This window comes from Hesperophylax consimilis, chromosome 15, assembly GCF_061612785.1.
Source record: "Hesperophylax consimilis isolate HC1 chromosome 15, BYU_Hcon_1.0, whole genome shotgun sequence".
NCBI classification, from domain to species: domain Eukaryota; kingdom Metazoa; phylum Arthropoda; class Insecta; order Trichoptera; family Limnephilidae; genus Hesperophylax; species Hesperophylax consimilis.
Genome location: NC_142850.1, coordinates 11,233,919 through 11,247,838, shown reverse-complemented (window position 1 = coordinate 11,247,838; position 13,920 = coordinate 11,233,919). Strand labels below are relative to the sequence as shown.

The window sequence follows — 13,920 nt, the reverse complement described above, 5'->3', positions numbered from 1 at the left end:
GTGTATTTACTACACATTTCTTCTAATAACTTTAATAACTCTATAAATATAATAAATTCTGGGTTCAGATTTTAGATATTCTTCCGTTATACATTTATGCACTGAATTAAAAAATAATATTTTACATAGTTTTCAATTTCAATTAAAAATCAGAGATTTTTTTTAAAAATCGGGAACAAATTCACCAATTCAATCAACCGTGTGATACTAATACGCAAAGAGTGTGCGAAGAAATGACACGCTATTGATGTCCCGCTTTGATTCACTATGCGGGAACATGAGACACCCACACGTCTGCAGTTGTATTTTGATTTAGACCATCGATACCTAGGACCGCACAGCTGTGTTTCTACCAGCCGCCAGCCGCTAGCCAGTTGCCCGCGAACCGTCGTTAGATGTGGACCCCTCACACGTTTCTTTAGCATTTGCCGATGGGTTTTTCACGTTTTCATCAATTAAGTTACAATTATTATAACGTTTGATATAAAATATGATAAACATAATGGATTATCTATGAATAATCATATTTTTCCGATATTAAATCGCTTATTTTGAGATGTGTATTGACTACACAGCACCGGATTTTTTTAGCACCGTAAGGGAAAGGTTAATTAAATCAAAAGGCTGAATCGGAAACCGATCACTCATCGCTCAAGTGGATATAATTAAATGAAATATATAGCAAATTCTAACATAGTAAATCTTTTTTGCCTGTTTGACCAAAAACTAAGTGAAAATTGCTCTTCCACAGTAATGTTGAAAAATCACATAATTATTTCCAATATCTTATTTGAGAAAGCAATGAAATTATTAGAAAAATCATAAAGAAATAAAAAAAAATTACGTTCATTTTAATAATTATTATTTTTGGTAAACTAATGTTTAAGACAAGATTTTTTATGCATAGCACAAAGGGTAACAATTATTTTTATAAGCAATAATTTTATTAGCCTGAAACACTCATCCACATTGAAAAATCTCCTGATAATAGGATACATGACGCCAACGGGACTTGAACCCGTGTCTTTTCGATTTGCGGTCGACAGGTCTGACCACTGAGCTATGGCGGCCTATCTCTTATATAAAATAAAGTTGGTTGTTTTCAGGTGAAAAAAAAGTTTAAAAAAAAAAATGCAATAAGCAGTAATTGTTGAATGAAACACTAGAAAATATTGAATTATTTCGCGGATAAGAGATAAGCCGCCATAGCTCAGTGGTCAGAGCTGTCGACCGGAAATCGAAAGGACACGGGTTCAAGTCCCGTTGGCGTCATGTATCTTTTATCAGGAGATTTTTCAATGTGGATGAGTGTTTCAGGCTAGTAATTATTGCTTATAAAAATAATTCATTTTAATAATTATTGTTAAGTACCTAGGAATATAAATGAATAAATATTAGTAATGATTATTTTTAGTAAGTTGCAAATCAAACCAGCAAGCAAATAAAAAATTAAGCAATCAAAAGGGCAAAATAAAACGTATGTAACCAATTGTGACTATAATAGTGTCTTCGGGCCTTTCCATCAGTGTTCCGAGTATTAATCAAGTTACTTGATAGTTGGGAGCTGCTCAAATACGTAGATGCAGTGCTGTCCGGCTTGAGGCAACATTATTTACGAATAAACTTCTAAATTGTGGTATCACAAATTTCGTCCAAATAATTTTCAAAGTTGATGAGGCAAAGAAAAAAAAAACATTGTGGGTTTTGACGCTTTCTAAGTAGATTTTCTGAAAATAGGTATTATATTAAGGGTATAACGTATTAAATTTGCCATAAATATGTAAGTTTATTTGTGATCATAATGGTCATACTGTAATGTTTTCCCGTCTCCCCTTATTCTCGTTAACGGATTAATATTTTGTTACGTTTTATTTTTGCAACTTCTCGCGGTTTATCAACCCTTCAATCTTAACGAATTAATATGTCACGTTGTGTCAATTTTTTGTTTCGACAGGGATTAATTCATTGAAGGATCCTTTTAATTGGTTGTGGTAACTTTGGTTCTTTTTAGATGAGGCGTGTTACATTCTGTATGGTTTGAAAATAAGACAATGACCGACTACCCTGATTTTAACTACCTTTTCCTACCTTGTTTGCTCGCCCAAACGTTTCCGGTTGCTGCAGTTGATAATGTGCTAATATAATGAGACAATTAATTACAAGTACATGAAATTCGCTATAGACAATTCAATTCAAGATGCACAAAATTCTAAGTTAATGATTTGACTATGGATTGTTAGTTTTGTGAGTTATTTCTATGAGTAAGTATTTTCGGGAATAGCTAGAGACAAAACATGTGTTGCTTTCGATTGGTCTCCGTCCAAATCCCATCCATCAACGTGACCAGCTCGAGAGCAGCCAAGTTGATGGTCCAATCCCAACACCTCCAGAAATGAATTGAATATCGCTCAGCAACAGATGAGATAATGACATGTTTTGCCTCCTGCCGGAGGGTGATGAAGGTGGAATGTGGGCCCTTGGTGGTAGCTGTTGATGTTGATGTTGATGATGAATGATGAAGATTCATCTTATACCGTTAGGTACAAGGAGCTGCTCTGGTCCGGTGGCATGATAGCCTGGTGTCAGGAACCATTTGGGCCACGTGGGTAGCGCGAGGTTTAGGTCGCGTCAACCTCCCCCAAATCGATGATGAGTTGAGCTTCGCCAGCATGCCGAAAATTAGGAGTCCACTCTACTAACCTCAAACATAAACATATACTGAAGTGGTTTGCATCAGCAACGTCAGGAGTTCGGGAGTCCCGTGAACACCCCTCTGGTTTACGCTCGTAAAAATAATGATGAATTCAGCTTCAGTTTGTTCGACTTCGCCTCTGCAGTCACGCTACTCCAAATAGCTCCTGGCTCCAGTCTATACAGCTTCTCGTTCCAGTAGAGGTAATGACACATATTTATCATATGTACAATACAGAACATACTTCAAGTCTTTCGTCCACACTCAAAATAGTCATGTCAATATTTAATTTGGATGAGGGCGTCCATCCGACATAACGAATGTTCCCTAGACGGGAGATTTTACCCCACTTCAAAGTCATGGTCATTCGCTCTATCGTTTGTTACCCTCCGTTCGCTTCAAATATCAAAGAATGGTAGAAATTGATATCCTCGACTTCCGGCGCTAAGGATCAGGGATACTGGAATCATCAGGTCGTGAATCTGAAATCATCCGATCTCCGTCAGCTCAAACGGTTTCAGTCGGAGTCAATTTCCAACCTAATTCTGGATGACTTCTCCTCCTATAGTGGGGTAAGTACTTATTGAATTTGACAGGAAGGACGTCAGAAAGCGCCGAAACAACTTCATATTCGTCACGATTCCTTCGTTCTGTCAGCGAGAAAATTCTCCCCACACGCCAGACAAGAATAGCATAGCCATTACCCGCTTCGTTCCTTCGTCTACCAGCTAACTCAAGTAGGAAAGCCCATTAGCAATTTTCGTTCCCTTCGATCTGAACTCAGTGAAAGCGTCCTCTCACCAGCTGAAAATACTCGAAACAGGGGTCTATTCCGGGTGACTATCTAAGGCTGGTCCGCCAACACCTTCGACAGAAACCGGTGCTTTTACGGGAATAACTCAACCACACCAATAGCAGGGGAAAAAGCCGGCGCTGCTATACTAAAATAGACGTTATATCGGTATCCAGGGTTATCGACTTTGCTAACACAAGAGTCCCTATTAGGCAAGCCAATCACAAATTTCGTTCCCTTTGTTTTTGTCGCTTTGGTAAGATAGGACAGCCTACGGAAAATTCGTACACTCCGTCCCCGCCAAACTTATGAAAAATGAAAATCTCACTTCATAGAATAGGAATGCCAGACAGATGAATTCTCCCGGTGGCTAGCTGTAACCCGCTGCGTTATCCCGATTCAAAATGAATGAAAAGAGTGATGTTTGAATAAGTTATATTTAATTAAATATATTTTATGAATTCCGTATAACCTAATCGTTAAATATTATTACTGGTGAATTATTAAATCATTTTAAATTGCAGAAAAAAAATTGTCTAGCTCATAAACAATGTCTATTGTTGGATGATCTAAAGCGGTTTCAGGGTAACCGTTCTTCGTCCCTTTTTTAATGGCCAGGTCTCGTAATTTATGGCCTCCTTCGCTAACGGGTACCTATAGTGCTCAAGTTAAATACCCTTACTTCAAAATACAATTGGATTATTTGGTTTACATTAAGGAAATAAGTGTTAATAATTAGATTATAATAGACTTACCGATACATCTTAGTGTCAACAATCCAAATAATTATAAAAAAAACAAACACAGTCACATGCAGAAAAAACTCATGCTGTTAGAAAACCGCACCTTCTACACTAAATGATTTTAGCCGTGTTCGCGTCCCGACGATTAATTCTTGTTGACGCGCTTCCTAGTTTTTACTAACTCGACTATCTTAAAACGCTGACCGATCCTGATTATTCCTGACCGTCTCCCAGACCTTGAAACTCTGACCCCCTTGACTTTATTTCCCGCCTCTCAACGTTTTCAAAACCTGACTCTCTTGAACCGCTTTTTCACCCTCGACTATCGACTTTCTTCTTCCGTTCTTCAACGCTAACTGTCTTGAACCGCTTTTTCTAACCACCGACTATCGACTTCCTTCTTCCGTTCTTCAACGCTAACTGTCTCGACCGTCTCCCCGCACTTTCAAATCCAGACTCCCAAAAACTGACTACCCGCCCGCGCTCCTTAACCACGACTATCGACTTGCTTCTTCCGACCTTCAACGCTGACTGTCTTGAACCGCTTTTTCTAACCACGACTATCGACTTCCTCCTTCCGATCTTCAACGCTAACTGTCTCGACCGTCTCCCCGCACTTTCAAATCCAGACTCCCAAAAACTGACTACCCGCCCGCGCTCCTTAACCACGACTATCGACTTGCTTCTTCCGACCTTCAACGCTGACTGTCTTGAACCGCTTTTTCTAACCACGACTATCGACTTCCTCCTTCCGATCTTCAACGCTAACTGTCTCGACCGTCTCCCCGCGCTTTCAAATCCAGACTCCCCATCCCCAAACCAACCCCCCAAATCACCATATGCGATTTCTAATTTATGTTCTTTTGAATTGTGAATGCTTTTTGTTTTCAAAAGACAGAAATGCACTAAAGGAACACATCAATTATGGCCCTAAAACCTGTCACATTAATTTTAAATCGTTTCAAAACCAATAAATTGTTACTCCTCCAGTAAAATGTCTAACTCTTTGTTCAAAGGATGAAACTTGACTACTCCCAGTCCAGTGGCGTGTTGGCCCACCAGCATTTTAGCTCGGCTTACTATTATCAACCACCATCACGGAGGTCTCTGCCGATACAGTGCATGTTCCTATTTTTTTTTCTCTACCCTAATAAATCTAAACACTTGTTTTAAAATCAGTTGTCCAACATCTGGTAATCTCCTATGTCGTGAGACCAACTGAAAATTTCTTTCCCACCATAATAAATCAACAATAAAAAAAATTTATCCCAGGGCGAGTCCATCACAATACCTATTCATGTAATAAGAGTCATTCAGCTAAAAACTTCGTTGAAACTTTTCTTTCCGTTATGTGCGGCATGCATTAGACACATGAAGGGAGGAAGATGTTTGCGGCATAACATTAATTGATATGCCAGTTTCAGAGGAGTGAAAAGAAAAAACTTTTAAAATTTTGAAAAGAATCATGATTCTTCAAGTGTGTTCATAGAAAGTGTCTTATATAAAGATCATGACCACATTTTGTTGAGTACTGTACAAAACCGGTAGGTATATTTAATATGCTTGCTATTTATAATGCTTTTTTAGTCGTGTAGAATAAAATCTAGAAAGAAAAAAAATAAGTAAAAAAAAAGTTTTTAAAAGCATTTTTAAAACTTTATTTATTTTACGTGAGTTTTTATCGTTAAGAGGTTTGAACATAACATTTTTTTTTAAATTTAACTTTGGAACGTTTTGAATAATCAACAACATGAAACTATGGTTAATAAACATGAAAATTAGGATATCATAAACTAATAAATAATACATTCGACAAACAATCAATCATAAACTTTATGCAGCAACATCCACACAACAAGCAGTCCACAAAAAATCAATCATAAACTTTATGCAGCAACATCCACACAACAAGCAGTCCACAAAAAATCAATCATAAACTTTATGCAGTAACATCAACAAAATCATAAATAACAAACATATTGATGAGGAAATCATGAGTAAGGTCGTGTCTCCAGTGACAAAATATTTTCAAAACATCTGACAAAAATAAAAACATTCCTGTACAATATACAGCGATATAGCGTTTTACGCGATAACAAAAAAACAAAAATAACAACATATAAATAACAGATAAAAATAACCGGATTATTATAATGTCCAAACGGAGTTATAATTTCTGAAATGTTTTGTTTTTATTCATTTGAACATAAATTTTTAAAATAAAAAAGAAAAAAAAACGTTTAAGTATTGCCGGATCTCACAAACTCTACCAGGTCTTGTGGTGTGTATACGGCGGGTTAAATAGTCATGAATAAAGAAAAATAACGTAAAAGCCAATATAACCTCAAATTCCTGACATGTAAAAATCAGATAGAATCACCATTTAAATATTTTCATAATAATTAATTTGATATTAAATGTAGGCAACTTGAAATGCATACTATACATAATAAATAAAACGGCATTATGCGCAAATCACAATGCTGATTTGGGTATCGAATCAGAAAGTTAATCTACATCGTTAATAAATTCATCAAATCGTGTTATTTTTTAGACAGGATTAGATGTAGTTGCATTTTTAAGGATTGTCGAACTTATCTTGGCAAGTGAATATAAGTATATTATAACTAAAAGGTTATCTGTGCAACGACCAACGGCGAACGTTAGAAAGAAAGAGAATTTTTAATGCAATATCTACAATAGCAATGCCACCACTGTATAGATACGTAAGTCGAAAATTTAAAGGGCCTTCGCCAGAATTAAATTTAAAAAGCGCATAGCGATAGGCGAGAATAGCGACAGGGAGAATATACGATGCAAATGTGAATGGTAGCAAGAGGACGCCTGAGGAAGACATGGCATGACCAAGCGAATCAAATACTCGAGTCAGGCCATGTCAAGAGTCAGAGTAATAGAAAAGACGATGTATGAATGTGAATGTGACAAGGAGTGTGTGCCAAAACTGAGTTGTTTGGCGGTCCGTCATCTCTTTCTACCCTTGCGGGATAGCGGTGTGATGGTTAGTTAGTTAGTTAGTAGCCTAGCGACAGTAAAGAACTCTAGCACTAAAAACTTTAACAACAGGTTTTTTAAATATTCCGTCGGCGGGAAAGAAAATTATGGTCTCCATAATCAATCTACATTGTTCGCGTGTCACTCTTGTCTCGAGTTCCTAACTAAAAATAAAACCAAAACCGTACCTCAGGATGTAAAAAGACTGTAATCTTTAAGAAAGTACATATTTATGGATCAAAAATTAAATACAACATATACAAACGTATGTGTTTATATTGTAAATTATGGCGAGCCGCAAAGTTAAGATCCCGTAGTAAGGGTTCAAAGATTGTTTGAAAGGAAGATATGTAATACCAATGTTAGAGATGTTATAACATAAAATGGTTACGTTTTAATGTTATAGGTCAGTGATTCCCAAAAGGAGGGCGGTACCATCCCTGTTGGGGAGGTGGTTCAGGGCAGTGGTCATGTCACCGGAGACCAAAATTTCACTTAAATTTTTTCTTCTTAAAATGTCAGGAATCACCAGTTAAAATCTTAAGGCTGTCATTTAAACCACATCACTAATAGATATCACTATCAGTAAAGTAAAATAATTCTCATTAGCTGTCAAGTTTGTCTCAAAAATACGATTAATAAGGATCTATAGCACACATTTTACACCTAACGGAATAATTACCATTACTTTGTGCGTTTTCAAAGGCTAGGAAAATTAATATTGCAAGGTCTTACGGTTCGTGAACGTAGAGAACGTCTCAAGCCATTAACAATTGATGGCAAGGAAGCTGGAGATAAGCAAGATTACCTTGGGTGTGTTTGACGGAGAAGATCTACCCAGGTGGAATTCGAAATGCAAACTATTACATTTAGTACAGATTACGCTTGCCTTGAGTTTGGAGAAGAGGAATTCGTATTCATTACGGGGTGTGGTTCAATTTCACCAAACCTTATTACTTTTTTTTAATACATCATATTGTGGATAAGTGTGGAGAATATGATTTTGAAATAAATGCACCAAACACGTTTTTAGTACATTCACGGTGTTAAGAGACAATTCTGACTTATTAAACCATTAGAGAGCTTTAGAAATGAAACATTAATTGAGAGCATCACTAAAATATATGGCCTTATTATGATATGTTATTGTATCAAGTATTTAACAATGCCTTGTTAATAATTTCCCTATCAGAAATATCACTGAAAATGCCTGGTGGTTAAAGTTATGAAAATGACAGATACATTTATTATGTACATAAACAAACACAATAAACATCAATCAACTTTTACAACACAAGCAAAGAGTCGCAACTGCTCCTAACGGTCGGCAGCTTGTGGAACTATTAGCATTCCCAATGACTGAGGTGTGTTGCGAGGTGGAAACGAGTTAGTAAGGTATGTAGCTGGGGAAGATTATATTTGAAAAGTACTTTATGGTCACCAAACAGGGCCATTTAACGCAACGTTTCTATTCTAAATAGTGATTTACTTAGACATTCACCAGAGCAACAGAGATAATAACTACCACGATGAACTACGAAGATGATTTTCTCCAGCCAACATCGGTTTAAAAACTGTTAAATGATGTATTATTTTACAAGTCAGAGAAATTAAATCAACTACTCAATGAAAATATGAATGAAACAAAGAAACAGAAAGTAAAAAAGGTAATTGTGGCAATAGCTCAATTAGCAGACACGCCAGTTTCGATAAGGTGATAGTGTTTTTGTCTTCGTCATCTTTTCATTGGGTTTCGATGCAATGAGCTTGATTATTGGGTACACATAAAAAAAACGTAAAAAAATCCTTATAAATATGATTTATACAATTACCACATGATTGATGAACATGATTATTAGAGATTTCAACAGAAGAAAAAATTCAAAAGTTTCTCAAAAAAACAATGTGTTTGACGTTGAACCTTCTCCAGTAAATAATCATTCGGCCGCAACATTTGCATGGAATCAGCCTTCTTAAACCGGTTTCGCTAGTGTATTTGGAGTATCGTTTTCTTTTAGGGGGTGGGGGAATATTTTTCTTCTATCTGGGAAGGAGGACGAATCTTTTAATCCAGTTTTAGAGGCTGGTCGGCATTCCGATGATTTTCAAACGAGTTCCGGTGTAATGATCTTCTATGAGGAAATCTGAAACAACTTCCCTATTGAAGGTCAATGATAAACTAAGTGGGAAGGTTGCATAAAGCACATCAAATAAAGAGGCAGCTGCTGGCGACGGGGCGATGTGACAAAATGGCCGCCCAGTGCCTGTCAGATCAAATACGCTGTACGGAAGGTTTGCTTACAATAAGGTTTATCATCTTCAATAACACTGGTCAACACATTTTTTGTCCATTTAACGAAAATATCCAAATCTGACTGGAAATTTCACGCTGATTTCAGATATATGATTATTTTTTTTTCTATCACGTCAGGTTTTTATGGGTTTTAAGTTTTACTAAAATGTGTATTAATTCATATTTATTCGTGAGTTATCATTGATTTTTTGACCATCCATTCCACTTGGTCATGCTGCAAACATGAAAGAGAACTGTGAAAACAAGCTGCTGTTAACAAAAAATAAATATGTAAAATACGAATGGAAAATATGTGGTGATCTAAAAATAATAGGGCTCCTACTAGGACTGCAAGCGGGATACATAAAGGATTGTTGTTTTCTGTGTAAGTGGGACAGCAGAGACAGACAAACCATTATGCCAAGAAGGACTGGCCTACTAGAAAGCACCTTAAACCTGGCACGAAGAATGTTCAACATGCTCCCTTAGTAAAATCTAAAGATATCTTACTTACACCCGTACACGTTAAATTGGGTTTGATGAAAATTTTTGTAAAAGGCTTGTCTATGGAACGAAATGGCATGATTTACTTAAAGTAAAAGTTTCCTAAGTTCAGCGAGGCAAAAATTAAAGAAGGAATATTCGTGGGACCACAAATAAGGGAGGTCTTGACTGATCCGAATTTTATAACAGTGTTGAGACCAGTCGAGCTAGCCGCTTGGTCAGCCTTCAAGAATGTTGTCGAGAACTTTCTTGGAACTCATAAAAGTGAAGATCATATCAGCATTGTGGCCTTTAAAAATATGGGATGTAACACGTCACTAAAAATACACATCCTTCACTCTCATTTGAATTTTTTCCCCGAAAATATGGGAGATGTCAGTGGGGAGCACGGCGAACGATTTCACCAGGACATTGCGGCTATGGAAAAGTGATACCAAGGAAAGTGGAGTCCACCTATGCTAGCAGACTATTGCTGGACCCTGCAGAGAGACTTTCAAGATACTCACAAGCGCAAATCAGGATCAAAAAAAAATTAAATTGAATTAGTTTTGAAATTTTGTTTAGTAAGTACCCGTCATACTATGGAAGAATAATGTAAAAAAACTTTGTAAAATAATAAAAAAACCTGACCTCTCAAAATTTTTATTTTTATTCATTTCGTGTTTATGGATACTAAATACATATAAAAAAATAAGTTAAGCTTAAGGGACTGCACTTAAAAAAATAAATGTCGACCAGTGTAATTTAAACCTAATAAGTTGAAAACCGACATACTTGTTGATGCGTCGAATGTTCTCCTTGAGCGCGTGAAAGTCCGGCCTGTCCGCGTCGTCCGGTCCCAGCGGTGCGCAACAGCGGCGCACGAGCGCGTCGACGGCCGCTTCGGCCCAAGCAGTACCGGCCGCCCCAGCCGGTGACCCGCTCGCCGTGCCCAGTGCGCCCAAGGCCCCGCCCGCGGCCAAGTTGCCCGCGATGCTCGCCGCCAGCCCGGGCGGGTACAGACCGAGTTGACTGCGGTCGTCTATCGAGTGACGGGGAGAGATGGACAGCGGGGAAGTGCCGCGGTGACGGACGTCGGGAAGCCCTGGAAATAAATAAAATTTATTTATTGAATACATTTTTGACACAAGAAAGCTGACGAACTTTTGAACTGTCACATTTGGAAACAAACTTCAAATGCAGTGATATGTAATGGTGGTCAACAACGGAAGATAGATTCAAGAGGTTGCAATCACTTGGAAAACTAGATTATATCTGCCATTTGGATGAAACTGAGATAATCACCAATAAAATAATATAAATTAATTTTATGAAAAAGTAAATATGAAATGAAAAAAAACTAATATCTTTCTAATTATTTTTATAAGCAATAATTGTTCGCATGACGCCAACGGGACGTTGGCGTCATGTATTTTTTATCAAGAGATTTTTTCAATGTGGATGAGTGTTTCAGGCGAACAATTATTGCTTATAAAAATAATTGTTATCCTTTGTGCTATGCATAAATAAAATCTTGTCTTAAAAACATTAATTTATCAAAAAAATAATAATATCTTTCTAATTGAACATTTTTTATGTTTCGTAACGTTTTTTTAAAAGCGTGGCACTAGCCAAAAAAACTTATGTAACTAACAAACTTTGGTTACAAATTTATTTATTTATTATTCATTAATGCGCTATCGGGCTTTTAGAGAGCAAATTTACAATTTATGTATATATTAAGTGTATCATAATAAATGGATAATAATAACTATTTACAAAAAAAAATCAAATGCTAATACTTACTAAGATTAACATATGAAATGCCTAAAACCAAAAAAAAAAAGATTAACATTAATCCAAATAATTACACCTAATATTGTAAATAAAGCAAAGTTTCAAATATAGAGTAAGTATGTACATTTTACATTCGTATAAGCATATAATTTCATGTTTGTCGCAAACCAGTAATGTAAACTAAAAATAGGAAAATAATTTATTCTTAAGGTTAATAAAAAATGAAAATATATAATATACTGTTATATATTATAAAACAAAGGATTAAAAAAATAATGTCTGTTCTATCTATAGAAAAAAAAAAAAGTAATGGCAAAATACCAACGCCGTAATTAATATCGAATTTAAAGTACTTGAAATGGTAAAGTAAATCAAAGTATAATATACATATCAAGTATGACCGTACATGCAATGACATGCATACAGTCATTAATATGCGTCTTAAAAAAAACAAATAAACTAAGGAGTATGTGAGTTAAACGTTAGAAGGTATAGAGACAAGACTTTTTTTTTTAAAAAGCTAGTAAATAATACATGTTAATAACTAGCAAATAGGTAATAAATAGAGTAGTTAGTATTGAGGTTATTGTTACATCTAAAAGTGTCGTTGCTTTGAGTTTGTCTGGCAGATACATTCGTGTAAATTAATTTCAATAATTCAGGGCTGTCAATTAGAGATTTGATAATTTTAAATTTTGAACTCTGGTTTTGGTACATAAGTTATTATAATTTATAATTTCGATGGTAATATTAAATAGAAATATACAGATATAACCTTGTTGCCTTGAAAATCAGCCCAGAGCAACATGGTTCCACAATTTTTTTTTTCTAAATACTAATTTTTTTGCACTTTCAAAACTTGCAGAGATATAATATTACATTGAAATAGATATAAGTTGCATAATTATCTCCGAACTTGCATTTAACTTGAAAAGAATTTTAAAGAGAAAAAAAATAATGTAAAAAGGTAAATTTGATCAATATGTTATTTCAAATCTCACAAAGGCACTTGTTAATTTCTAACCTGAAATGTCGATGATACTGAATCTTTTGATCCAGAAACGGGCAGTATATATATTCATGGACACATAACTACAGGTAATAATAATATTTAACAAGACATTTATATCACAACAAAAGCGAATACGGATTATTGTAGCATTTGTTTCCCCAAAATAAATTTATAATTTCTATAATGTCCTCTGATGCGAAAAAACCTTCTCGCGATGAATACGGTCATCGTAAGAAAAAAAGAGTACTGGACATTACGCTTTCCCCTAATGCCAAAAAAACAGATCCAGAGATCATCACAGTTGACCCTCATTATGAAGATTCTGACTCGGATGATGAGGGATCCCGATGCTCAGATGAGCCTGACGTGTCTCCCAGTGCCTCTGGAGTAGAAGTCCTAAATGACGCCCAATCTCATCTGATGGCACTACAAGACGTCCTGTCAGAAAAAAGCTCAAAGGTATCAAAGGACCAGCAACTTCGAGTTTCAAGAAGCGTATCCGAAGTTCTCCGAGCCGTATCCCAATTGCTTCTGGAGCGCGAGGCTATGCGCGCTGATATGGCAACAGTTACTGCACAGCTTCACATCGCGAGAGAAGAAACAAGGAGCGAACGAGTAGAAAATAAGCACCTACAAGAAAAAATCCTTCAGCTGGAGTCTGACCTTGGTCCTGTCATGCATAGAGTCGCTATGGCAACGGAAGCCAGCCTTTCATTTGCAGACATTGCCCGAAATAGTTTTGCGGACGCTGTTCGGAATCGTCCTGAAAAAGCATCCAATCCCCCAATCACACGCACGAGGATTCAAGTGGGAAGCCCAAAGCCTTCGGTGTGCATTTTTCCCAAATTAAAGGCCAAAGATAGTGAACAAACAAAGCAGCTTATGAAGGACACTTTCCGACCATCAGATTTAGGTGTACGCGTGACGGGGATCCGGAAAATAAAAAATAATGGTGTGTTACTCCAGACGGCGACAAAAGAAGACTGTAAAAAAATTTTAAATGCCCCAGCTCTTGTCAATTCTTCAACCCTGAGTGCCCGACTGCCGACCAAAAGACTACCGAGAGTCATATTTTTTAATGTTCCCCGGGAGCTG

The 13,920-nt window shown here is 36.4% G+C and overlaps 1 protein-coding gene and 1 non-coding gene across 2 annotated transcripts in view; both read right to left on the bottom strand.

Moving 5' to 3' along the window:
- Nucleotides 1–13,920, bottom strand: part of LOC149417291 (atrial natriuretic peptide receptor 2-like) — a 366,040-nt gene that overhangs the window by 191,647 nt on the left and 160,473 nt on the right. Inside the window, exons 2-3 of the mRNA XM_089640191.1 lie at nt 11,037–11,121; nt 10,812–10,874 (exon numbers count right to left, since the gene is read on the bottom strand). Of these exons, the coding sequence (XP_089496317.1) occupies nt 10,812–10,874; nt 11,037–11,121 (148 nt within the window). The remainder of the gene's footprint in view (nt 1–10,811; nt 10,875–11,036; nt 11,122–13,920) is intronic.
- Nucleotides 998–1,071, bottom strand: TRNAC-GCA (transfer RNA cysteine (anticodon GCA)). Its single transcript has one exon. It is a non-coding gene; the product is annotated as a tRNA-Cys (tRNA).